Below are 24,055 nucleotides of genomic sequence, written 5' to 3'. Positions count from 1 at the left end.
CTTGTGGGTGCTGGGAATTGAAGGTTTCTTTGGAAGAGCAGTCAGTGTTCTTAACTGTCAAGTCATCTCTCCAGTGCTATTTGTTTGTTTGTGTGTGCGCGCGTGTGTGTGCCACAATGTGTATAAGTGCCCATGGAGGCCATTGGCTTCAGGCTTCTGATTTCGTAGAGCTGGAGTTACATACAGGAGATGTGAGCAGCCTGACATGGGTGCTGGGAACTGAACTTGGGTCCTATGCAAAAGCACAGCACGTTCTTAACCTTTGAGCCGTTTCTTCAGTCCCATTAATTTTTAAAGTTACATTTATTGTATGTGTGCATGTGTGCGCATTCACTATGACACACAAGTGGAGATCAAAACACTACTTGCAGGTGTCTGTTTTCTCCTTCCATCATGCAGATAGGTCCCAGAGATAGAACTGAGGTTATAAGGATTGGCAGCAGCGCCTTTATCCGCTGGCCCACGCCCTTGAAGCTCTCATTTATGCGTCCTGAAGGGTAAGCAGACTGGATGCCCTAAGCTTCCTAGGCTCTAAGCCACAGACATTCAGCTGGGGAAGCCAGATCCGGAAGCAGTCACATCGGGTGTAGTCGCGTCCTCGGTTGCTAGGATACATCTCCGGAAGTGGGTGATAGGGTAGACTGGTTGCGGTAGAGGGACTAGGCGGAGTCCTGCGTGCCATGGGCGTGGCCACGCGTGGGGATTGCGCACGCGCGGACGGGCGTGACCGTGAAGGAGTAGGGCGGTTTAGCTCCTGCTGTCCAGTCCTGGCCTGCACCGCTTAGCATCCCTCTTCCGTGCCTTCCGATTGCTGTAATTGCATTGTTATCCTTCTTTTCGGCAAGTCCAGGCTCTCGCGGGCTTCTAAGCTTTCAGTGCATCCGCAATCTGTGTTTGCTGTTTGCGGTGGTGGCATCTGTTCCGGGAGTGTGTGTGTGGGGGCACCTGTGCCTGGAGCTCAGGGCCGCTCCATTGGCTCTCCTGTGAGACTGCATCCAGCCGAGGTATTGCCTTCTTTGTTAGGAGAGAGGTCCAGGAGTGGTGGCCCTCTGTGGAGTCGCAGGGGCTTTGCAAGGCCTGTGTCCTCAACTGAAGTATAGCGTTGCAAACCGAGTTGGAGTTAGTAAGCAGGCTTTGTTCAGGAAACATTTAATGAACATATTACAGTGCTGGCATGTATGTGACAGCACAAAAGCAGAGGCCCTGATCTGTTCTCAAGGAACTGGAGACGCTGGTAAAGTCCGCTTTGAGACATAGCACTGGCAACCAACAGAGGTGTGGAGAGGGCTGCAGTTCATGGGCGTGCAGTATTATATACTACTCTCTTTATTTAAATATTCTTTATTATTAAAAAATTTTTTTTTTAGATGTGGGAGCCCAGACTGTTCTGGAACTCGCTTTATAGGCCAGGCTGGCTTTGAATTCACAGTGATCCACCTCCTGATTGCTGGGATTAAAGCCATCATGCCTGGCTTCTTTATTTAATTTTAATTGTGTATGTATGTATGTATGTGTGTGGGGGGGTGTTGCATGTGAGTGCAAGTACCAGTGGAGGCCAGAAGAGGGCAGATGTGAGCCCGTGGCGCTGGAGTTACAAGAGGTTGTGAGCTGCCTGTTGTGAGTGCTGAGAGCCAAACTTACAGCCTCTGCAAGAGCAGTGCCCATTTTTACAGAACAGCTATCTCTCCAGCCCCATGGTTCTATTTTTTTAGAGATAACCTTTTCTACCTTTCATTGAAAGCTTGTTGGGAAAGAATCTATAAACTGGGAATCCTAGTGTTTTGGGGTCTTAACCAACACTAATTTGTAAAAATGTCAAAGTGTGGGAAGCAGAGAGGGTTCTTGTTTTCTGAGGCTGGACACAGAGGGTGATGAGACTGGTAAGTTCTCTTCTGCTTGCTTTTTCCTAGGAAGGCTGTCTTCTCTCCTGTGTCTAGGCCTGTAATCACAGCAGGCGGTGAAGGTCTTTGGCCTGTGTCTGTCCTCCTGGGGTTGTAGGTGTACTCCAACAGGCAAGTGTTCTGGCTGTCACCCTGTACCATTCTGCATGTTTCTGGAAAGCCAAGTCTTTATGGGCTATTGTTGCTGGTCTTATACCTCTGTAGGAGAAAGATCTGCCCCCACTATGGCTAGACTTCCTCTCACTCACTGATTGGCCTGAGTAGCACTTACTTGATCCTATACAGGGGGGATTTATTTTTGAGTTTTATGAGACAGGGTTGGCCCAGGCTGGTCTGGAACTCCCTATGCTTGAGGATGGTCTTAAACTTCTGATCCTCTTGCCTCTACTTCCCAAATGCTAGGATTGCAAACCTGTGCCACCATGTGTGACTCTACTTACTTCTCTTATCATTTGTCATCTATTCATTATCATGTGTATGATGCTTGTATGTAGGCATGCTTGTGTGTGTATCCATATGCATGTGGATGTCAGAGGTAACTTTGTGGACTTGGTTCTCAACTTTATGTGTCTTCCAGGAATCAAACTCAGGTCATTAGGCTTGTATGACAACCACTTTTACCCGCTGAGCCATTTGCCAGCCCACTTTTTTGTTGTGTTCTTGAGACAGGGTCTCTTTGTATAGTCCTGGGGAACTTGCTCTATGGACCAGGCTGGCCTTGAACTCACAGAGTGGTTATGCAGGTTCTGGAAACCAAACTTGGGTCCTCTATAAGACCTACCGGTGCTCTTAACCACTGAGCTATCTCTTTAGCCCCCAAAATATATGATGTTTGAGTTGTGAATGGTCCATTGTTCTGATTACTATGAAGTATTGTACTGTAGTGCCCTGTCCTGTCTGGAACTTAAGTAATCATTTCTTGTCCAGTTGTAGTCACTGTATATATGCTCCTGTCCCTTTGGTCAGTCTCTATAGTAGCCACCTCAGTGACCAGATTGACCCTTGAGTTATCACAGTGTTTCTGTTCACAGTAACAGGCCTCACGATGTAGGAGGATGATCCTGGCTGTTTGGAAAGTGCTTTCCTTAAGTGAAGATGCACAAGTTTGTCACAGGTGCATGGATGGGAAGAAACACAGTTTATATAGGGCTTGCTCAGTACTCACCAAAGTTTCAGGCATCAATGGGGTATCAGAATGCATCCTCTGGGGACAGTGTGGGGACACTGTCACGGGACTGAAACTGGGCAGTCAGGATAAACTACTCCTGGGAGAGGACATGGAGAAGGGGCCAGGTCTGTGGGAACAGCACAGGCTCATTTTGGTGGACATGGGATGAAAGAAGGTAGGAGCTGGGGAGGGAGGAGTAGGAGGTGATGGGTGATAGGGCTGGGAGGTGATGGCTCAGGCTGGCCTTGTGGGACATGAGCGGACTCCTACGTTTATTCTGAATACCATAGCCAAAAAGGTGTAGCTTAGGAGCTGGTGACTTCACTTGATGTGTGTCCAAAAAGAGAGTGCTGGGTCGCACTAGGACATGGGCAGAAGCAAGGAGGCCATTAGGCCTGCTGTGTTTGTCCAGCAGAGCTGTAGGCTATGGAGAGCCTTGTATGGACTTGGGAGCCTGCTGGGATACAGCTTACACCTGATTTGCTCCCCCCAGGATCACAGCTGAGCTCTGTCACAGTGTTATGAAGGCACCTTGCCTTATGTGTAGGTCACCTTCTCTGGGATTGGACTATCTCAGCTCTCTTCTGTGCCAAGTGCCTGTCATTGCCTAGTGGATGACTAAAAGCTAGGCTGTGGGTTGGCATAAGAAACCTTGTCCTCCTTGCAAAGGCTGTACCCAAACCTGGGACAGGGGGATGGCATATTGTCTTCTGAAACACCCAGGAGGCTGTGGTTGGTCACCTCAGATGGCTTTGTCTTGATCTGGCATGCAAATGTCTTAAGATTTAGTTTTTATTATTTGTGTGTATGTGCCTCTATAAATATATGGGTATATGTGTGTATAGTGATCGTGAAGGCTCTTTTTTTTTTTTTTTTTTTTTTTTGGTATATTTTTTGAGATAGGGCCTCACTTTATTGGCCTAACTATCCTGGAATTCACTACCAGGGTATTCTCAAATTCAAAGTGATCCACCTGCCTTTGCCTCCTGAGTCCAGGGGTTGAAGGTGCCTGACTGTGTTTTCTTTTGAGACAGAGTCTCACTAAACCCTGGCTGGCCTGGACCTGACATTACAGATGTGGCTAACCTCAAACTTGTATGGGATCTTTCTGTTTCTTCTGTCTACATGTTAGGGTGACATGTAACTCACCATGAGTGACTACTCCAAAACCATTATCGTCTACGAACCTGTTCGGTGCACATTGATTAACCAAATACCATCCTGGATATCTATTTGTCTGGTCAAATTTTGCTCCATAACTGTAGCTCAGTTTTGTGTCACTTCTGTTTTTGTCAGTGAAGCTGAGAGATTGTGATCATTCCAGGAACTGCAGAAGGACCTATGGTAAGTGCTAACACTCCCATGGCTGGGGACAGAGAGTGTGTATAAGATGTCTGGGAAGAGCAGTGGGTGGTCTGCATGAACCTCTGTCCTCCTAATGCTTAGGCTTGCTTCCTGCCCAGCAGGATGAGAGTGGGGGTGTATGTCACATCTACCAGCACCTGGTGTTCTATGTATGCCCATGCACATACAATAAAAATAAATAAAATCTCAAAACAAAGTTTGTTTGCTTTTTTTTTTTTTTTTTCCTCTTGACACAGAGTTTCTCTGTATAGTTTTGGCTGTCCTGGAACGCTCTTTGTAGATCAGGCTGGCCTTGAACTCAAGAGATTTGCCTTCCTCTGCCTCCAGAGTGATAGGATTAATGGCATGTACTGCTGTCACCTGGCAACAGTGATTTTTTTTTTAATTTATTTAAATATATGGTGCCCTGTCTCCATATATGTCTGCATGCCAGAAGAGGGCATCAGATCCCATTATAGATGATTGTGAGCCACCATGTGGTTTCTGGGAATTGAATGCAGGACTCCTAGAGAAGCAGCCAGTATTCTTAATCACTGAACCATCTCTGCAGTTTCTTGATTCCTCTCTCTCTCTCTCTCTCTCTCTCTCTCTCTCTCTCTCTCTCCCTCTCTCCCTCTCTCCCTCTCTCCCTTTCCTTCCTTTCTTGAACATGGTTAGAATGAATGAGGTAAAGGAGAGGCAAGGAGATAGGTAGTGTGGGACAGGGAATAATGATGCCTAGAGCAGGATGGATGTGCAAACCCTTGCTACTTCATCAGAGGTTACTTAGGGGTCCACTTCCCAGAACAGCCTTCCTCACCTGCTCTGAACAGAGACCCTCCTGTCCCTGTAGCCCTTTATGCCTCTCCTGTGGTTCCTGACCACAGGTACCATTGGATACTTGTTAATGAGTGTTAAACTAGCCCCCTTAGACCTGGTTGATGTAGGGGCAGGGGGATTTATGGAGGGATGGAGGCCTGTCTGCCTGTGGGATGTTGACCAGTGTCCCCAACCTGTCATACTAGATGCCTGAAGCATCTCCTCCTTTCCCATATGTGTTGTTCAGGGTGTCTCTAGACATCATCATAAGCCCCTTGGGCTGTATTAGCCAGTCTGGAAACACCCATGTGAGCTTGAAGGTGTGCATGGCGGGGGTTGTATGTTTGCTTTGTATGGTGATTAGGTGAAGTTTCCAAGTATAATGACTTGGGTCTCTTCCAGGATCATGGCAGGAAGGGTGAAGTGGGTCACTGACATTGAGAAGTCGGTGCTAATCAACAACTTTGAGAAGAGAGGGTGGATACAAGTGACAGAGAATGAAGATTGGAATTTTTACTGGTGAGAGTAAAAAGCTATCTTTAGTGCTTTCTTTCTTTTTTTTTTTTTTTCATTGAATAAGTTTGAGTTTTCAAAATGTATTGTCAGTTGAACCTATTGAAGCATCTCTACCTTTTGTGTTTCTGTGTAAATAAACTGAGCTCAGTGCTTGAAACCAGTTAACTAAAGGAGTTTCTGAGGCACTGGCTGGGCTAGGGACCGGTGACAAGCTGCTTTGTCTTGCTGTTCAGTGGTTTCCTCATAGGTGCCAACTAACCTTCCTTCCTTCATCTTCCCTGTCCCCTGAGCTGGATGGAGGCAGTGGCTTTGGTAGAGGATTAAAAGCCATCCATTTCTAGGCTGGGGACAGAGTTCAGAGTTAGGCACTTGCTGGAATGTACAATGCCCAGGGTTCAATCTGTTACAGTGTAAAATAGAATAAGAATGACTTTGTCTGACTGTCCACTTGAGCCCTCCCTGTGGGAGTCCAAGAATAAGATATGCTGACTTTCGGCCTAGAGTCTCCATGCTGATTTTAGTGTTCCAATGCTTTTCCTGAATTTGGATACAAATTTGTTTCCTGACATTAGCTTCTGAAAGGGTCTGTCTCACCTTGTCTGTCAACTGTATTAAAATAGTAAGCCTGATGGGGCTGGAGAGGTGGCTCACGATTAAGAGCTCTTCCCGAGGACCTGGGTTTGATTCCCAGCATCCATGTGGCAACTCACAACCACCTGAAACTCTAGTTCTGGGGGATCCAGTGCCTCTTCTGATGTCTGAGCACACAGCATGTGCATACATGAGCCTGGCACCAGCCAATGAGCAATGAATGGGCTCTACTTGGGACCTGAAGCAACTATCAAGGCATGGGGTCAAAGCCACCCTGTCCTTCAGCCTGGCCACAGCCCATCCATGCTGTAGCCTCTGGGTATGCTGGTAACCAGTATGGACTCCTGGAAAGGGCAGGGCTGTGAGCAGGCATGCTCTTAGGTGACACGGCTCTCAGTCCCTGTCCCTTCTGTGCCTATGTTTCAGGATGAGTGTGCAAACCATTCGCAATGTCTTCAGTGTGGAAACTGGGTACCGTCTCTCTGATGACCAGATTGTCAACCATTTCCCCAACCACTATGAACTGACCCGCAAAGACCTGATGGTGAAGAACATTAAAAGATACAGGAAGGAACTGGAGAAGGAAGGAAGTCCTCTGGCAGAAAAAGACGAGAATGGAAAATACCTCTATCTGGGTTGGTGCCTTCCAGCTTGCCCTGGGTCTTAAGTCAGTAGCTGAGTGACTCTTAGTGAGCGTTTCTGTTCCTGTGATAGAAATCACGACCAGGGGTTGAAGAGATGGCTCAGTGGCTAAGAGCAGGTACTGTTCTTTCAGAGGTCCTGAGTTCGATTCCCAGAACCCATGTCAGGTGGCTCATAGCCTATAACTCCAGCTTCAGACAATATGAGACCTCTGGCCTCCTTAAACATTGCACCCATGTGCATATACCCCCCACACACATATACATACACATAATTAAAAAGTAAATATATAAATCTTTTTATATTTTTGGTTGTGAACCTAGCCTTTAAAGGCTGAGGCCCTCTCTCCAGCCTATCTATCTATCTATCTATATCTATATCTATCTATCTATATCTATATCTATATCTATATCTATATCTATATCTATATATATATATATATATATATAGTGACCAAAGCATCTTATGGAGGTGAGGGTGTGTTTCAGTTTACAACTCTTGGGTCACAATGCATTATTGAGGGAAGTCAGGACAGGAACTCAAGGAGGAGCTGAGGCAGATGCATGGAGGAAGACTGCTTACCAACTTGCTCCCCATGGCTTGCTCAACCTGCTTTCTCATATGATCGGGACCACCAGCCCAGGAATGGCACCACCTACAGTGGGCTGGGCCCTCCCACATCTGCCATCAATCAAGAAAATGCCCACAGACTTGCCTACAGGCTAATCTAATGAAAGCAGTTTCTTAAGGTTTCATCTTCCAGCAGGGGCAGTGGTAGCACATAACTTTAATCCCAGCACTCAGGAGGCAGAGGGAGGAGAATCTACAGACCTAGGTCTAGGACAGCTAGGGCTACATAGAGAAACCCTGTCTTGAAAAATAATAGCAACAAACAAGCAAACAAAAAACTATTTTCTCTTCCATAGAGAGATGGCTCAGTGGTTAAGAACACTCTTCCAGAAGACCTGGGTTCAAGTCCCAGCACTTACATGATAGCTCACAACTGTCTATAGCTCCAAGATCTGACACCTTCACACAGGCATATATGCAGGCAAAAATCAAAAACAAAAACAATGTACATAAAATAAAAATAAATACATTAAAAACAACAACAACAAAAAGATGTTCTCTTCCCAGATATGTCTAGGTTTACATCAAGTTGATAAAACAAAACAAAACAAAAAAGCTAGCCAATACACTGAATTAAGCATTTCAGGAACACAAGGCACTGAGGCATTGGTGGCTGGCTTTGCAAGGTGAATGGGTTGGGGTGGGTTCTGTGGGCATCTGTTTTTCCTTTGGTGTGTCTCCTGGTGGGTGGGCAGGGTTGAGCTTGCTTTGGACTCTTGAGTTTCTGTGACTGTGGAGTTACTGAGAAGGGTGTGCCCAGTGCCACTACTCTCTCAAGCCACACTCAGGGATGGTGTGTGTCCCTGGTCTACCTAGGGATCAAAGCTAGCTGCTTGGCAGTTCAGGATCTCATACCAGAGCAGAGTGAAACAAATCTCTTTTGAGATATTATTTTTATTTTATATAATGGGTGTTTTGTCTGCATGTATGTCTGTGTACCACCTGTGTGCTGTGCCCATGGAAACCAGAAGAGGGCATTGGATCACATGGAACTGGAGTCACAGATGGTTGTGAGTCACTATGTGGTTTCTGGGAACCGAACCCAGGTCCTCTGCAAGGGCAGCCAGTGTTCTTAATTACTGAGCCATCTTTCCAGGCCATGGGCAGAACTTTGTCACCAACTTCCCTGGATTGTTTCCCCACATGGTAGGTGGGAAATGGTAGCTGCCTAGCAGACAGTTTGCTTGGAGTTTAAGTGATGTACGTCTGTAAAGGTCCATGCACACAGCTGAACAGGGCCCCTTCTTAGTATACACAGGAACAGGACAGCAACAATCCTGTCATGTAAGTTCAGGGTTGAGGTGACAGGGTGCTGAGGAGCCCTGATGTTTTCTTGCCCTTGGCTCCAGGCGGGCAGCTACTTATGGCAATGGTGTTTTTACTTCAGACTTTGTCCCGGTCACCTACATGCTCCCTGCTGACTACAACCTGTTTGTGGAAGAATTCCGGAAGAGCCCATCCAGCACCTGGATCATGAAGCCTTGTGGCAAAGCCCAGGGAAAGGGCATCTTCCTTATCAACAAGCTCTCACAGATCAAAAAGTGGTCGAGGGACAGCAAGACATCCTCGTGAGTTGACAAACCATGAACTGCATGCAAGGTTCCGGTTATTTGCGTCCTGCCGTTCTGTAGCCTCAGTCACGATGGGCTGGCCAGCCTTTGTCCACTTTCCCAGCTGTGCACTTGTTATGCGGTACCCCATCTGGGCTCTATGGCGGAAGACGTGTAATTAACTACAGATTTCCCCATGGTAAGCCATGGAGGACATGGTATAGGTCCTAGGCAGTGGCCTTGTAGGCCACTTGGTTCCCAAGCTGATTGAGGCAGGCACAGTTGTGACAGTGAGGCACAAGCTTCAGAGCTGGGGTCCCAGTCGGTGCCTCTGAGTCTGTGTCTGAGGGAACTGAGAACAGTAACATCACCAGTCCTGGTGGAGCAGGTTGCCAGGGTAAAGCCTGGGGAGAGTAGAGAGTGCCCTGCCAGGGGCACCTGAGCGGGCAGCAGGTTAGTTGGCAGGTGGAGTCTAGTTTGCCCTGGGTTTACCAACTTCTGTATTTGAGGAGTCCTTAGCTGGAGAGCCTGCAGCAAGGCCTCAGTATGATAATTTCCCAGGAGTGGTGACTTGTCCATCAGGAGTCCCCAGAGTAGCAGAGGATCCTTCTTGTATAGAATGCTTCAGAATGATTACACTTTGCTCCAGGATCCTGCTTGGGTGGGTTCCCAGGGGGCTGTCTTTGCAGCTTTTGCCATGGCTTCTAGCTGAGATATCCTCCATGGTTCCTTTGTCACCCCCAGTCCCATCCCAAAAGAGGTGCGCACGCAGTTTATCATATTTGTCAGGGCTCACTCTTGTCCATTCTGTGACTCTGGACAGTGTAGGATGATGTTTCTACCCACCCAGGGTCATACAAAGCAGTTTCACTAGGCCGGCCCTCTGCTCACCTCCCTCTCCCACTTCCAGCCTATCCTCTGGCAGCAGCTACTCTTCTTACTGATTGCCTAGTTTTTCCTTTTTCAGAATGTCATCTGGCTAGAATCACACAGTATGGAGCCTTTTCAGGTTGACTGCTGTCACTTTTAAAGATCTCCCTAAGTACTTGGCATACTTTACATTATGTTATTTGGCTTGTTCACTCATTTCTTTCTGTCACTGAATAAATCATTTTGTTATCTGACAGTTTACCCACTCACCTACTGAAGGCCTCCTTCCTCCTTGATTGCTGGCATGTCCTGGCAACAGTGACTGTGTTGTGTAAGCATTGCTGTGTGTGTGTGTGTGTGTGTGTGTGTGTGTGTGTGATCAGATCCTCAGCTCCTTTGGGTGAATGCCAAGAGGTGTATCACACACCCAGCTACATAGAGATTTCTAATTTTAATGGCTGTCTCAGTTTGATTTCTGTTGCTGCAATAAAACACACTTACAAAAAGCAACTCAAGAGGAGGAGCTAATTGATTTAGCTCTCAATTCCAGGTTACATTCAATCACAGGGAAATAAAGGGGGCATCATACCCACAGTCGAGAGTGGAGAGAAATTAATATATGCATGCCCTCTTGATTACTTGTGCTCAGTAGCTTCTTCATCATGTTAGTTCATGATCCCTGGCCTAGGGAATGGTGCTGCTCACAGTAGTCTGTGGTTAAAAGCCTTGCTAGTCTTGCAGAGAACCTGGATTAGTTTCCCAGAACCAATGTGGTGGCTAACAACTGTATGCAATAACTATAGTTGGAGGGAATCTAATACCTCTTCTGACCTTCGTGAGCACTGCATGCACATGGTACACAGAAAGGAGAGATGGCTTAGCTCTTAAGAACGCTGCGTTTTTTTTGGAGGACCCAGGTTTGAGTCCCAGCCACATGACAGCTCATAACTGTAACTCCAGTCCCTCCACAGTACTGTATGCATGTGGTACACAGATACACATTCAGACAAAACATCCATACATGTTAAATAATTAATCAAAAAAGAAAGCAAACCGTAGTGGTGTACACCTTTAATCCCAGCACTTGGGAGGCAGAGGCAGATGGGTCTCTGTGAGTTCAGGGCCAGCCTGGTCTATAGAGCTAGTTCCAGGCAAGACTCCAAAGCTACAGAGAAACCCTGTCAAAGCCATCACAGTGGCCAGCAAGTTATCACTTCTCTTCTTTGTAAGAAGTGTCTTTAATCTTGTATATTTTACAATCTAATTGTGACTTTTCTCTGACGTTTAGGTTTGTGTCTCAATCCACAAAAGAAGCTTACGTGATCTCGCTCTATATCAATAATCCGTTGCTAATTGGTGGGAGGAAGTTTGACCTGCGTCTGTATGTCCTGGTGTCTACATACCGCCCACTGCGCTGCTACATGTAAGAGTCTGCACCTGCTTCAAGGCTTAGTGACTCAGTGTCATGGGAAATGCACATAGGTCTTGTTTAAGAGCAGGTGACCTAGAAGCTACTGTAAATCTTACAAATAAGAATGCCACTTTTTTGGACATTTGTAGCAAGTGGGGTGTGGTGTGCACACCTGTAATCCCAGCACTCGGGAGGTAGAGATGGGAAGGTATTGAGTTTGAGATCAGCCTGGGTTACATAGTGAAACCAAAAGCATTGGAAGATAGCAACCACTCTTCTCTTGAGTAGACTGGCATATTTTCTCTCTGGTGTTCTGTATCTCAGTCTGAGTTCCCTCCCAGGTACAAGCTTGGCTTCTGCCGTTTCTGCACAGTAAAGTACACCCCGAGCACCAGCGAGCTGGACAACATGTTCGTTCACCTTACAAATGTAGCCATCCAGAAGCACGGGGTGAGTAGTTCCTCTTTGGGCATCAGGAAGTAGGCTGGCTTTGTGGGATTTTCTCTCCTGTGTATTTGCAAGAGGGGACCAGGCTGTTTCTAGGAGAGCCATTCACAACCCAATGGCTTCAGGCCCAGACATTGAAAGGACACACAGTAGCAGGTATTACTGTCCAGGCACATTACTTGAATGCCTGCTTAGGGTTAGGATAGAGGTGAGGGTACTTAGAGAAACAAGAGTGTAAGTTCAGGCCCCACCTTTCTGCTTCTGTGATCCTGGACAAGTTGGCTCAATGCTGGAGAGTGATGTCCTGATAAACCTCTGTTGGTCATTGTGCTGAAATTGGCCTGAGGGTCTGGTGCATTGGTGCATGTTGGGTAATCTGTCTACCACTGACCTGTATTCCCAGTCTCCTAGCCTCTTCTTACTTTTTACTTTGAGACAATATATCACTAAGTTACTCAGGCAAACCTTGAACTCATGCTGTAGCCAAGGCTAGAGCTATATTATTTATTTATTTATTTTGTTTGTTTGTTTGGTTTTTCAAGACAGGGTTTCTCTATGTAGTCTTGACTGTCCTGGAACTCATGGAGATCTGCCTGACTCTGCTTCCAGAGTGCTGGGATTACAGGAGTACACTATCATGCCCAGCCCTCTTTGTTTCATTTTTTTCTAGATTGACTCTTGCTAAGTAGCCCAGGTTGCCCTCCTGCCTCAGCCTTCCAAATGCTGGAACTATTAGCATACACATTTGTCCTAGTGAGGGTGACCATTGCTTTGATAAAACACCATGGCCAAAATCATTAATCTAGAGCAGCTTCTGGGGAGCAAGAAATGAGTACCTTGTTCTGGAAGGGGCTGCTGGTGGCACTTCACAGTGTGGGCTACTGAGTGGAAATAGTTGCTTATGAGACTGGTAGGGAGCTGAACATCTAACAATATTTGTAGTAAATGGCACAGACCACCATGGGTAGGGGTCCCCTCTGTCTTACTTCAGGGTAGCTGTTTGTACCCAGGAGGCACTTGAGGGTAAGTGGCTGGGTTCCTCCAGGCTGTGTCCTGAAGGCCACTTGCCCTCCTCCTCCCTCACTAGGAGGACTACAACCATATTCATGGTGGCAAGTGGACTGTCAACAACCTGCGACTCTACCTGGAGAGCACTCGAGGCAGGGAGGTGACCAGCAAACTGTTTGACGAAATCCACTGGATCATCGTGCAGTCTCTCAAGGCCGTGGCAGTGAGTGACAGGTTGGGGACAGGGCAAGTGGTCCCTGAAAGCCCAATGGGAGGCACTGTTCTAACCAGGGGTTCTCAATAAGTGTTATACAGCCTGGAGTGCCTCTGCTCTCTCATCCTGCCCGTGTGTCAGCCAGGGCCTGTAACAGTTTTGGGAAGGGATTGGGACCACTTTCTGGATAGCCTGGTCAGCCTCTGATGGACACAGGCCCCGAAGCCTCTGCAGAAGTATAGAGTTCCATTTACATCATCTCTTTTTACTTCCTTTCATCCTGTTTATTGAGACATGGACTCACAGTGTAGCCAGGGTTGTCCTGGAGAATGCTACTGGGGTGGTCTGGAACTCACAGAGATTGCCTGCCTCTGCTCTCCACCATCAGCCCTTCTTGGTGGGTGTTTTGTCATGAGCCGACACTCCTCTGGGTAGGGGCTGCAGCAGCCTTCTCTTCAGGCAGCTATTTAAGGCTGGAAATAGCCTGCTTCTTTGTTCCTAACCTTGGGTCTTTGGTCTGCTTGTTGGATGGCAGTTTTCAGGCAGGTGCACTTCTATTTTTGAGTGATAGGAATAAACAGTGGTGTACTGGCCCCTATTTTCAGGACTTGACAGATGGTGTCTCTGGGGTGTCTTTGCTTCCCCATATAACTCACAAGAAAATGGGGGCCCTGACCCCAGATTGAGAACAGAGGGAAAGGCTCCTGACTCAAAGCCAGTTTCCTTGTCTCCCATGCCCTCTCTCAGGAGGAACAGGGAGGCAGTCAGCCCACTGCTGAAGTCACTTGTAGGACACAGAATTCCTCAGCTTGCCCTCTGAGGGCAGTATAATCAGCCTGCCTCTGAGCTGGCCCCTGACAGACCCACCCACTTGTGCAGAACCTGAGTACACAGGCCTGGAGACATGTCCCCACGGATATGTGAGAGATGCAAAATTCCTAGGTTGTATGCATCTTCCTCCCTTAGACGAGTCCCTTGTACACATTTACCTCATAGAAGGGGTACTTCTCCTGGCCCTCTGACTGGGTGTGGTGAGTCTCAAGCTTTTGAGTAGGTAGTGTTTTTTTTGTTTTGTTTTAATTATGTGTAGAGGTGTGTGTGTGTATGTGTGTGAATGTATATGTGAGTACAGGTGCCCACAGAGACCAGAAGCATTGGATCCCCTGAAGCTGGAGTTACAGATGGATATGAGCTTCCTGACATGGGTTCTAGGTTTATAATCTTATTTTTACTTGGTTTCACAAGGCTACGAGGAAAGAGAGGCAGCCTGCTGGGGGTATGTATGTGATTGTGTGTGTGTGTGTGTGTGTGTGTGTGTGTGTGTGTGTGAGAGAGAGAGAGAGAGAGAGAGAGAGAGAGAGGGAGAGGGAGGGAGGAAGTCAGCAGTATGGGAAAGTCCCTTTGGCCTCTGAGGATGTATCTTTATATTTATGTACTTGCTTGTCTGTTTTTTGAGACAAGGTTTCTCTGTGTAACCCTGGCTGTCCTGGAGCTCACTCTGTAGACCAGGCTGGCCTCGAACTCACAGAGATCAGTCTGCCTCCCGAGTGCTGGGATCAAAGGTGTGGGCCACCACGCCCAGCAGGATGTGGCTTTATAACCTGTTGGTCACTCCACAGCCAGTGATGAACAATGACAAGCACTGCTTTGAATGCTATGGCTACGACATCATCATCGATGACAAGCTGAAGCCCTGGCTGATTGAGGTAACTCACAACCCTGTCGCCTTGGCCGGCAGTGCCACGGGGGAAGGGAACATCCTTACTGTTCTACAGTGTGTGTTAAGGTATAATTTGAATGTGGATCCATCCGCCTGTTGAAGAGGGTGTCGTGGTGGCGGACCTAGAAAGGACGGGATGGACACAACCTGCCGTACAGCAGGGCTTTTTCCTGGACACAGCCACTGTGTCGGCTACTTTTCAGCACTGTGATCAAATACCTGACAAACAGCTTCAGGGGAGTTTTATTGGTACATTCGTGGTGGGGGTACATTCTGGGTACATTGGTGCTCAGAGTTGAGGCAGAATGAGATGAATGCTAGTACTCCACTGACTTCCTTCTTCCTTCAGCCTAGGGCCCCGCCCATGGGATGGTGTCACTCATATTCAGGGTGGGTCTTCCTTCCTAAATTAAGCTTGTCTGGAAACACTCCCAAAGTTACTCTGAGGTGTGTCTCCTAGGTGACTGCAAAGCCCATCAGGCTGGTGGAGATTATCACAGCCTTTTCAGAGAGGCGGGTACTGGTGCCCCGTCTGAGGTCACAGTTGCCAGGAGGACAAGGATGGGAGATGTCTTAAGCATGCAGGAGCCCCATTGTGTTGTTTTCTCTGTGTGTCACTCGACACCTGCCCTCTCAACAAGCTCACTTGGAAACATACATCTCAAGCCCTTCAGTTCCATTTCAAGCCAGAAATCCTAGAAGTCTTTTAAGTGCAAGGAGTAGAGCTTAGCCCCCTACAGAGAAAGTCAGAGGGAACCTCAGTGAGGAGCTTGTGGTGATCAAGTTATCTAGAGCAAGCTGGCTCCATAATGGGAACCCGATGATGATGCTGGGGTCAGAGAGAGGGGTGCAGGGGGAGATGTAATATTTCCCTCCCTCCTCCATGCCTTCCTTTTTTCTTTTGAGAATGGGGTCTTGTGTAGCTGTGTTTTGAACTCATGACCCTCCTATATCAGGCTTCTAGGTATTGGGGTTAGAGGTGGTGGCTTACTGCACCTCAAATACAGTAACTTGGATGGAAGTCACATTTCCCTTGGTGAACTGAGATCCAAGTTACAGCTATTATTTCTCTCTCTCTTAAAGATTTGTTTTATTTTTAATTGCATGTGTGAGTCTCAGGTGGGGGTTTGATGGTGGGGTGGTGATGTGCACATGAATTCAGGTGCCTGCAGAGGCCAGAATTGGGCATCAGATCCCCCTGGAGCTGGAGTCAATAGGCAATTGTGATCCTGTCTTTAAATATTATTCATAGTTCATCTAACAACCAGTAGAAACAGCTTCCCTCCTAGTTTGTTTCTCTGTTGTAATAAGCTGGTGGCGCACACCTTTAACTCCAGCACTCGTGGGAGGCAGAGACAGGTGGATCTCTCTGAGTTTGAGGCCAGCCTAGTCTACAGAGCTAGACAGTCAAGGCTACACAAAGAAACTCTGTCTCGAAAAACCAAAACCCAAACCAAAAACAAAACTGATCAAAAGCAACTTGGGAAGCAGAGGCAGACAGATATCTGTGAGTTCCAGGCCAGTCTGACCTACAAAATGAGTTCCAGGACTGTTATACAGAGAAACCCTGCCTTGCTGGAGCAGAGAAGAAGCAACTTGGGAGGAGGCTGGAGAGATGGTTCAGTGGTTAGATCCTGGCTGCTCTTCCAGAGGACCTGGGTTCAATTCCCAGCATCTACATGGCTCACAACCATCTGTAACTCTAGTTCCAGGGCATCCAACACCCTCTTCTGGCCTCCATGGGCACTGTACACAGGTAGTAGATAATATAAATGTAGGCAAAAGACTCATAACAAAACATAAATAAACCTTAAAGAAAAAAGTACACAACTTTGGGGAGGAGAGGGTTTACTTGGCTTACAGGCTATGGTCTGTCATCCAGGAAAGCCAAGACAGGAACTGGAACAGAGGCCATGAAGGAGCACTGATTGCTGGCTTGCTTACCTGACTTACTCAACCACCTTTCTTATACAGCTCAGGCCCACCTGTCCAGGGACTGCCCTGCCCACCATGGGCTGGGCTCTCCTACATAAACAGGCTCTGAAGAAAATGCTTCATGGGGCCGACAAGATGGCTCAGTGGGTGTCCAGGCACTCACTGCCAAGCCTGACAATCAGAGTTTGATTTCCAGAATGCACAGCACCAACTCCCACAAGTTGCCCATTGACCACCACATGTGCACTGTAACATGTGTGTGCCCACACAAATACACACGCATCACACACAAAAATAAGTAAATGTGTAAAGAAAAGAGTAGAAAGAGAAGAAAATCCCTCACAGACCCATTTTGATAAGACCCAGTTCTTCAGGCAACTCTAGGATATGTCAAGTTGACAGCTAACTCTGAGAGCTTTCTATATGAGGCGCTTGGCAGGTGTGAGATGTCTATTTAAATGACCACAAGCATCCTGGAGCACATGGCCCATGCTGGCTCCTGCACCTCTCATTCCAGAGGAGGAAGTGCCACAGTGAAGGACGTGTGCTTTTCTCCTTGTAGGTTAACGCGTCCCCATCTCTCACCTCCAGCACCGCCAATGATCGAATTCTTAAATACAACCTGATTAATGACACCCTCAACATTGCGGTCCCCAATGGTGAGATTCCCGACTGCAAATGGAATAAGTCTCCACCCAAGGAAGTTCTTGGCAACTATGAAATCCTGTAAGTATGTGTGTGGCTCTGCAGGGGTCCTGTGTCTAGCCAGAAGCATACTGAGGTGTCCTTTGACTATTCTGGTTGTGACAGGGGGAGTGGGGAGCTCACTTTTCTTGAGCAGCATGTCTGTTGTTGATGCTTTGGGGACTGTTGACAGACAGAAAAGGGGTTTGGGTCTGTTCTGTGTAGCAGATACCCACCAAGCATCCCCCACATGCCAGGCATGAACCCCACTGCTTGGCACCTGTGCAGGTTGCTGAGGTGCTCGGGACAGGATGCATACAGCACAGGGCTCATCCCTTATCTCTACCTGTGTAGGTATGTGACAGTGAGGTGCTTAGTGTAACTCTGTGTGCCTCAGTCCGAACACCTTAGGAGGTTGGGAAGGAAAAAGTGATTCTTATGGCTCACCTCTCAGGGCTTCCCATGTACTAGTGTCTGTGGCCAGTGCTGTAGGCACTCCATTCTATTCCTTTATCCTGTGCCTTGCGAGTGGAGTAGTAGCTTGGTTCTGTCTTATGGATCAGAAACAAATATAAAGTAATGGATCAGGACGACAGTACTTGGCCAAAGTATAGTCTGTTCATACCATGGGAGGCTAGATGGCCATTAAAGAGATTGGCCTAGTGCTATGTATACTGTGGGCTAGGAGGTTGAATGGGAAAAATTAAGTTGCAGGTAAGGGTATTGATTCAGTCTTCCAAGACAGACAGTGACCTCCACAGCCCTTGTGTGAACATAAGCAGTTTTTGTTTGTTTTTTGAGATACTGTCTCACTATGTAGACCAGGCTGGCCTTGAATTTGTAGAAATCCCCCTTTCAAGTACTGGCCCCCTTTCAAGTAATGCCTTTCAAGTACTGGCATTAAAGGTGTGTACCACCTCAGCTAGTCCTGCATATAAGCACTTAATTTAAAAAGTATACATGGCCAGGCAATGACAACACACACCTTTGATCCCAGCACTTGAGAGGCAGAGGCAGGTGGATCTCTGTGAGTTCAAAGCCAGCCTAGTCTACAGAGTGAGTTCCAGGACAGTCAGGACTACACAGAGAAACCTTGTATTGAAAAACCAAAACCACCAACAACCAAAAGTTGAAGCACAAAGGGACATTTAGTAAAGTGTACTCTTGCACACAGGTGCACTGCTGGTGGAGGATCTGAACATAGGCCTGCACTTTGGAGTCCCTGTGTAAGCCCCTCCCACCTTTCTGTGTACAGTTGCAGAAGCTGGGGTGGAAGGGCAGTAGAAGGAAGCTCAGAAGGGAATTGAGTGGAGCTTCCGAAGGGCTCGGGGCCTTAGAGGGTGGTAGTTGTGGCCCTCACAGTAACCATTGGGTGTGGCTGATTGTCAGCAACCTGGGATAGGGACAGCAGCCAAATTGGAAGGAACCAGAGGTAGGAGCTGGCAAGGAAGACAAGAGGAGAATGGGCTGCCGATGCTGAGAGAGCAGATGGAACTCTGATGGGGATCCAGGCTGAGGCAGTTAGGCACTGGGGTGGTGAGCTCAGGGAACTGTCAGAGGCTGAGGGGTGGTACACGAGGCTGCAAGGGATGCAGGCACTGACCAGGGCAAGATTGGGGCTTGGCATTATAAGGGGGTGGCACTGAGATGGATTATGTCAAGGTCATCAGAAGTCAGAGAACTGGCTATGGCCAAGGCAATCAACAGCAAGACCCTGAAGGAGGAGAGGTGATATGTAAGGAAGGAGCCAGACAAGGTTTCTGCTGACCTGCCTTGGAAGGGGCTAGGAGGGTCAAGAGAGCAAGTGTTATGAGTAAGTTTTTCCCAGCCGGCCTGGTTCCACCGCCGCGCCAGCCCCAATTAACACACAGAGACACTGTATTAGATATAATTCTGTTGGCCAGTTACTAGTTTCTTGTTGGCTAGCTCTGTCTTAAATATTAACCCACTTCTATTAATCTAAGTATTTCCATGTGGTCTCATCTTACCGGAGAGAGGGGCCAGCATTCTGCTTTCTCCAGTCTCTCCATGTTGACTCCTCCCTACTCCTTCCTGGAATCCTCCTTGTCTCCTAGCCTATCTTGCTTTCCTATTGGCCAACAGTGCTTTATTCATTAACCAATAAGAGAAACATATTAACAGAATGACATCTCCCATCAAGCAAGCTTCTCCAGACCCAGGGGTCTTAGAGAGAGGAAACAGTTCTCACTCCATGGGGCTCCATGGAGAGCCAGGCAATATAGCAGGAGGTAAAGGAGATAGTCAAAGGCTAGTAGAGGGCACAGGTGTTTCTAATGATGAGTAGAGAGCCCCAGAGTGCACTGCACACATATGCGGAGGGGCCCTGTTCTGAGCAACTTGGAGTTGGTAGTGTGGAAAGTAAGGGCAATATGAGAGTGATCCATGTCAGCTGCAATGGGAGCCTGTGGGGGGAGTCCTGAGGGGGAGTCTTGCTAGAACAGTGAGGGTCTTGGTGGGTCCCTCTTTAGTGTAGTAGGATGTGGCAAGGAGGGTGGCCCAGTGGGAGTTTGTGGTGCTCTCTATTTGCAGAGCAGGCTGGATGCTCATCTTCAGGTTAAGAAGCAGAGGCCATAGCCTCAACCCTAGTCCTGAGCCACCCTCTCACACACCTTTAAGAGAACAGAAGGCTTTGGGCTGGAACTGGCAGCTGGAAGCTCTTTTTCATGTCTCGGTGCCCCTGGTATTTCAGATCCCTCCAGGCTGGGTCCCAGCGGCAGTAGTCAGGAGTTGCTGTTGATGGGGTGGGTGGAGCTTACATCACTGGAGGTATTGTCCTGTCCCTGTACACAGACAGGAGCACTGCATTTCATCCATGCTCATAGCATCCCTTCAGAGTATACCAGTGTGGAGAGAAGGGGGCTGGCACTGCAGCTTTTGTGCCCAAGGTCATACTGCCCAGAAATGGTGCTCTCGCCATCACACCATATTGTCCCTGTGGCCTTGGTGTTCCGATCATGGCCAGCTTTGTTCATCCTGGCTTAATTAACTCTTGGCCTTTTTTTAAAAATGCAGTTCAGAACTCAGTGCCTAGATCCCACTCTCAGAACCCAGAAGGGAAGCTGTTCCAATAGAAAGAACCCTTAGGAACGCCCTTTCAGCTGTTTACATTAGCTGCCTAATAGGCAAGATGCTCCCCCCAGAACCAAAGAGCCCACTGCCAGCTGTCTGCCACATGCTCCTCTTTGTTTTGTTTTCAAGCCACACGGAGCCACATGGAGGCTGTGTGTGTGGGGTGTGTGTGTGTGTGCGCGCATGCACGTTCTGTCCCTCCCCATCTTGAGCTAGTCCCAGGGCAACCCCAAGCCTGACAGGCAACATCACTCCGCCCTCAGTCTGTGACAGAAGCACAGTACAGGTCAGAGTGTGATGGCACATATATGGCTCCTGGAGGCAGGACCCAAGTTGCTCCTTAACAGAAGCTCTTGTGCCTTGAGGAAGCTCTCTATGCAGCTTTCTTCTATTGGAGGGACTGGCTGTGCCTCCATAGTCAGGCTAATGCCGAGACACATCTATTGCATTTGCCTAAATTGTTCTAGTGTTAATAAAAACTCAGGATTTAGAAATTAAGATTAAAAACTTGATAAATCCAAGGAACAGTGAAGGGATGATCAGCGACCCTACTTTCCGATCCCCAAAACCCTGGAAATCCCTCAGCCCCTCCTTTCTCTCTTCCTGTCTCTCTCTATCCAATTTCCTCAGTCCTCCAACATCTCTGTGGCTAATCCCAGCCAATCGCTGACTCCACCTTTGATTCAAGGTGGCTTTATTGGCACAGTGGCAGTTTTATTGGCAGTGCCAGCAATTCTCCTGCAACACACGTGCATGTGATGATGCAGTTGTGACAGTCACACCAGTGCCACGCATAGCCTCAGCTGAGGAAACCCATCAGCACACTAACCCAGGCCCTCCTGTGTGTCAGTCTCTGCCACCATAGGCACCATTCAGAGAGTGTTCATCCACCAGAGGAGTCCCTAATGCAGACCCCACATCACCCACAGAGTCTGGCTCTGGACCAGCACAGAAGTCAGGAAAATTCAGCTTCTGTAACAGCAAAGCATCTTGGTACTTGTTTGCTTAGAACAAATGTCTGCATATAACTCAGAGTTCTCAGGCAAAGTAGCAGCAAGCCATTACCTAAGAAAACACTTTATTTTTTGGTTTTCAAAAGTTTCATTGATACTAAGAGATCTGTCTGCCTCTGCCTCCCGAGTTCTAGGATTAAAGATGTGCACTACTACCACCTGGCTAAAAAGCACTTAAAAATGACCAGAAAGAAGTCAGACATGATAGTGAATCCCAACACTTGGGGCAGAGGCAGGTAGATCTCATAAGTTTGAGGTCGGTCTGGTCTACATGGCAAGTTCCATGACAGCCAGGGCTACCTAGTGAGACTGTTTCAAAATCAAAACAAACAAACAAAAGAGAGGGCTAGCTATATGGCTCAGTAGGTGTCTTAGGGTTTCTGTTGCTGTGAACAGACACCATGACCATGGCAATTCTTAAAAAGGAAAATATTTAATTGGGGCTGCCCTACAGTTCAGAAGTTTAGTCCACTGATATCATGGTAGGAAACATGGCAGCATACAAGTAGATATGTTACTAGAGAGGTAGCTGGGAGTTCTACATCCAGATTGCCAGGCAGCAGGAAAAGAGAGGAACACTAGGCCTGGCTTGAGCATTTAAAACATCAAAGCCTGTCTCCAATGACACACTTCCTCCAACAAGGCCACACCTCCTAATAGTATGGCCCTATGGGGGGCCATTCTCATTCAAACCACCATAGTAGGCAAAGGCACTGGCTGCCAAGTTTGACAACCTAAGTTTGATTCCTGAAACCTACATGGTAGAAGGAGAGATGTGTCTTCCACAAATTTCCCCCTGACCTCTATACCTGGGCACATGTATACCCTCAATCAATCAGTCGTCAATCCATGTAATAAAAAAAATGTAAGGGCCAGAATGATGGCTCAGTAAGTAAAGGTTCTTGCCTCCAAGCCTGATGACCTATGTTCTGTGTCGGGGACCCATGTAGTAGGAGAGACCTGATCCTTGCACGTCATTCTTTGACCTCTACATAATAAATAAAGCCCTTCCCAATTAATAAATGAACTACATTTTAAAAATAAGTGTCCAAAAATGCTCTTCTCGAAGCTCAGCTGCAGAGTGAGGACTTGAATTGGGAATCAGGAGCCCCATCGTTAACCCTACCTCTGCCATGCCTGAATTTGGAGCCAGAGGGTGGTAGGAAGTCCTGGTGAGGAGAGGTAATCTCTTTTGGGTAACATATTTCACCACTCTCAGGAGCCTAAAGGAAGGAGCCCTGCTAATGGGCACCAAGTCTATATCCAGTTCTTCAGACGTGACCGACAACCAGCCTGTTCCTCAGCACTGCACAGGGCCGAGGTACACAGGCCATGAGAGGACAGTGACAGAAGAGTGACATCATGATGGAGGAGTCCCAGCCCAACCCAGCCCTTTCTGGCAGTCTGCTGAAACTGGTTCCCTGTCTGAAATGGGATTAGGCCTTCTGCCACAGGGTGTGTGTGTGTGTGTGTTTGCAGTGTGTGTGTGTGTGTTTGCAGTGTGTGTGTGTGTGTGTGTTTGCAGGCAGGCGCTCTCTCCCTCCCCATCCTGGGCTGGCTTACTAGTTTCTCATCACAACTCCTCAGAGGTTAGTGCCTATGAAAATGACATCTGCCTAGGATGGCAGACTGTCCATGATGGCATTTTAACTGGTGTCACTCACTGACTCTGTGATCTTGTGTTCAGTGGAGTCTCTTGTAGGCCGTGGGCTGGAGAGGGGAGGAGCTTTTCCAGAATCTGGAGCTAGGTGACTCTTTCCAGTAATATGTTTGTTCTGCAGCAGCCCAGTGGGCACTCTGTGTCACCACCACCCTCCTCGTGATTCTACAGTGATCTGTTTCAGGTATGACGAAGAGCTGGCCCAGGGTGACGGGGCTGACAGAGAGCTCAGAAGCCGCCCGGGCCAGCCAGTGGGGCCCAGAGCAGGCCGCTCCAGAGACTCAGGGAGAAATGTTCTCACAACCTGGAAGTGACCTACAGTGGGAAGAAAGACCCCCAGCCTCTCTACAGCTGTTCCATAGGACTCTGCTCAACACATATTTTGGAATTTTTTCTTTCTAGAGTGCTTTCCTGAGCCCTGGTAAATAAAGAAACCTGCAAAGTGGAAGAGTACATGTCATCACATACGATCATGAAAATGACAGTGCCAGTGTGTGACATAACATCTTTTAAAGATTCATTATTTTTATTTTTGAGGTAGATATTTCTGGCTGGCCTGGAACTTGTTATGTAGACCAGGCTGGCTTAGAACTCTCAGAGAGATTATCTGTCTCTGACTCCCAAGTGCTGGGATTAAAGGTGTGTGCCACCACATCTAGCTTTATTTGTGTGTGTGTGTGTGTGTGTGTGTGTGTGTGTGTGTGTGTGTGTGTGTGTGTGTGTGTGTGCAGCACCCAAGGAAAACAAAAGAGGGCGCCAGATTCCCCAGAGGTGGAGTTACAGGCTATCCAAAGATCCCAAGTCCATTCTGGGACCCAAACTCTGGTCCTCTTCAAGAGCAA

General features: G+C 47.8%; 1 protein-coding gene across 2 annotated transcripts; it reads left to right on the top strand.

Annotated features, from left to right (window-relative positions):
• The first annotated feature begins 1,945 nt into the window (after positions 1 to 1,945).
• Positions 1,946 to 23,604, top strand: Ttll1 (TTL family tubulin polyglutamylase complex subunit L1). Of its 2 annotated transcripts, XM_051189510.1 has the most exons (11): positions 1,947 to 2,012; positions 4,366 to 4,413; positions 5,635 to 5,751; positions 6,766 to 6,974; positions 8,999 to 9,179; positions 11,320 to 11,454; positions 11,784 to 11,892; positions 12,977 to 13,120; positions 14,731 to 14,817; positions 17,329 to 17,492; positions 23,398 to 23,604. In XM_051189510.1, exons 3-11 carry the CDS (start codon positions 5,639 to 5,641, stop codon positions 23,525 to 23,527), a joined length of 1,272 nt encoding a protein of 423 aa, XP_051045467.1. In that variant the 5' UTR covers positions 1,947 to 2,012; positions 4,366 to 4,413; positions 5,635 to 5,638; the 3' UTR covers positions 23,528 to 23,604. The 2 variants fall into 2 exon arrangements, with proteins under 2 accessions (XP_051045468.1, XP_051045467.1); XM_051189511.1 differs by lacking the exon at positions 14,731 to 14,817 and having other exon boundaries at positions 1,946 to 2,012.
• The last annotated feature ends 451 nt before the right edge of the window (positions 23,605 to 24,055 follow it).

The sequence above is a fragment of the Phodopus roborovskii genome, unplaced genomic scaffold, assembly GCF_943737965.1.
Source record: "Phodopus roborovskii unplaced genomic scaffold, PHOROB, whole genome shotgun sequence".
NCBI lineage: Eukaryota > Metazoa > Chordata > Mammalia > Rodentia > Cricetidae > Phodopus > Phodopus roborovskii.
The sequence above is the reverse complement of the archived record's forward strand: the minus strand, read 5'-3'. Positions and strand labels throughout refer to the sequence as shown.

What these genes read in the sequence shown, in the direction of transcription:
- Ttll1 (XM_051189510.1), top strand. Translation starts at nt 5,639, where the DNA reads ATGGCAGGAAGGGTGAAGTGGGTCACTGACATTGAGAAGTCGGTGCTA. An exon ending in AGTCTCTCAAGGCCGTGGCA is followed by an intron (nt 13,121 to 14,730) that starts GTGAGTGACAGG and finishes GTCACTCCACAG; the next exon opens with CCAGTGATGAACAATGACAA. An exon ending in CTTGGCAACTATGAAATCCT is followed by an intron (nt 17,493 to 23,397) that starts GTAAGTATGTGT and finishes GATCTGTTTCAG; the next exon opens with GTATGACGAAGAGCTGGCCC.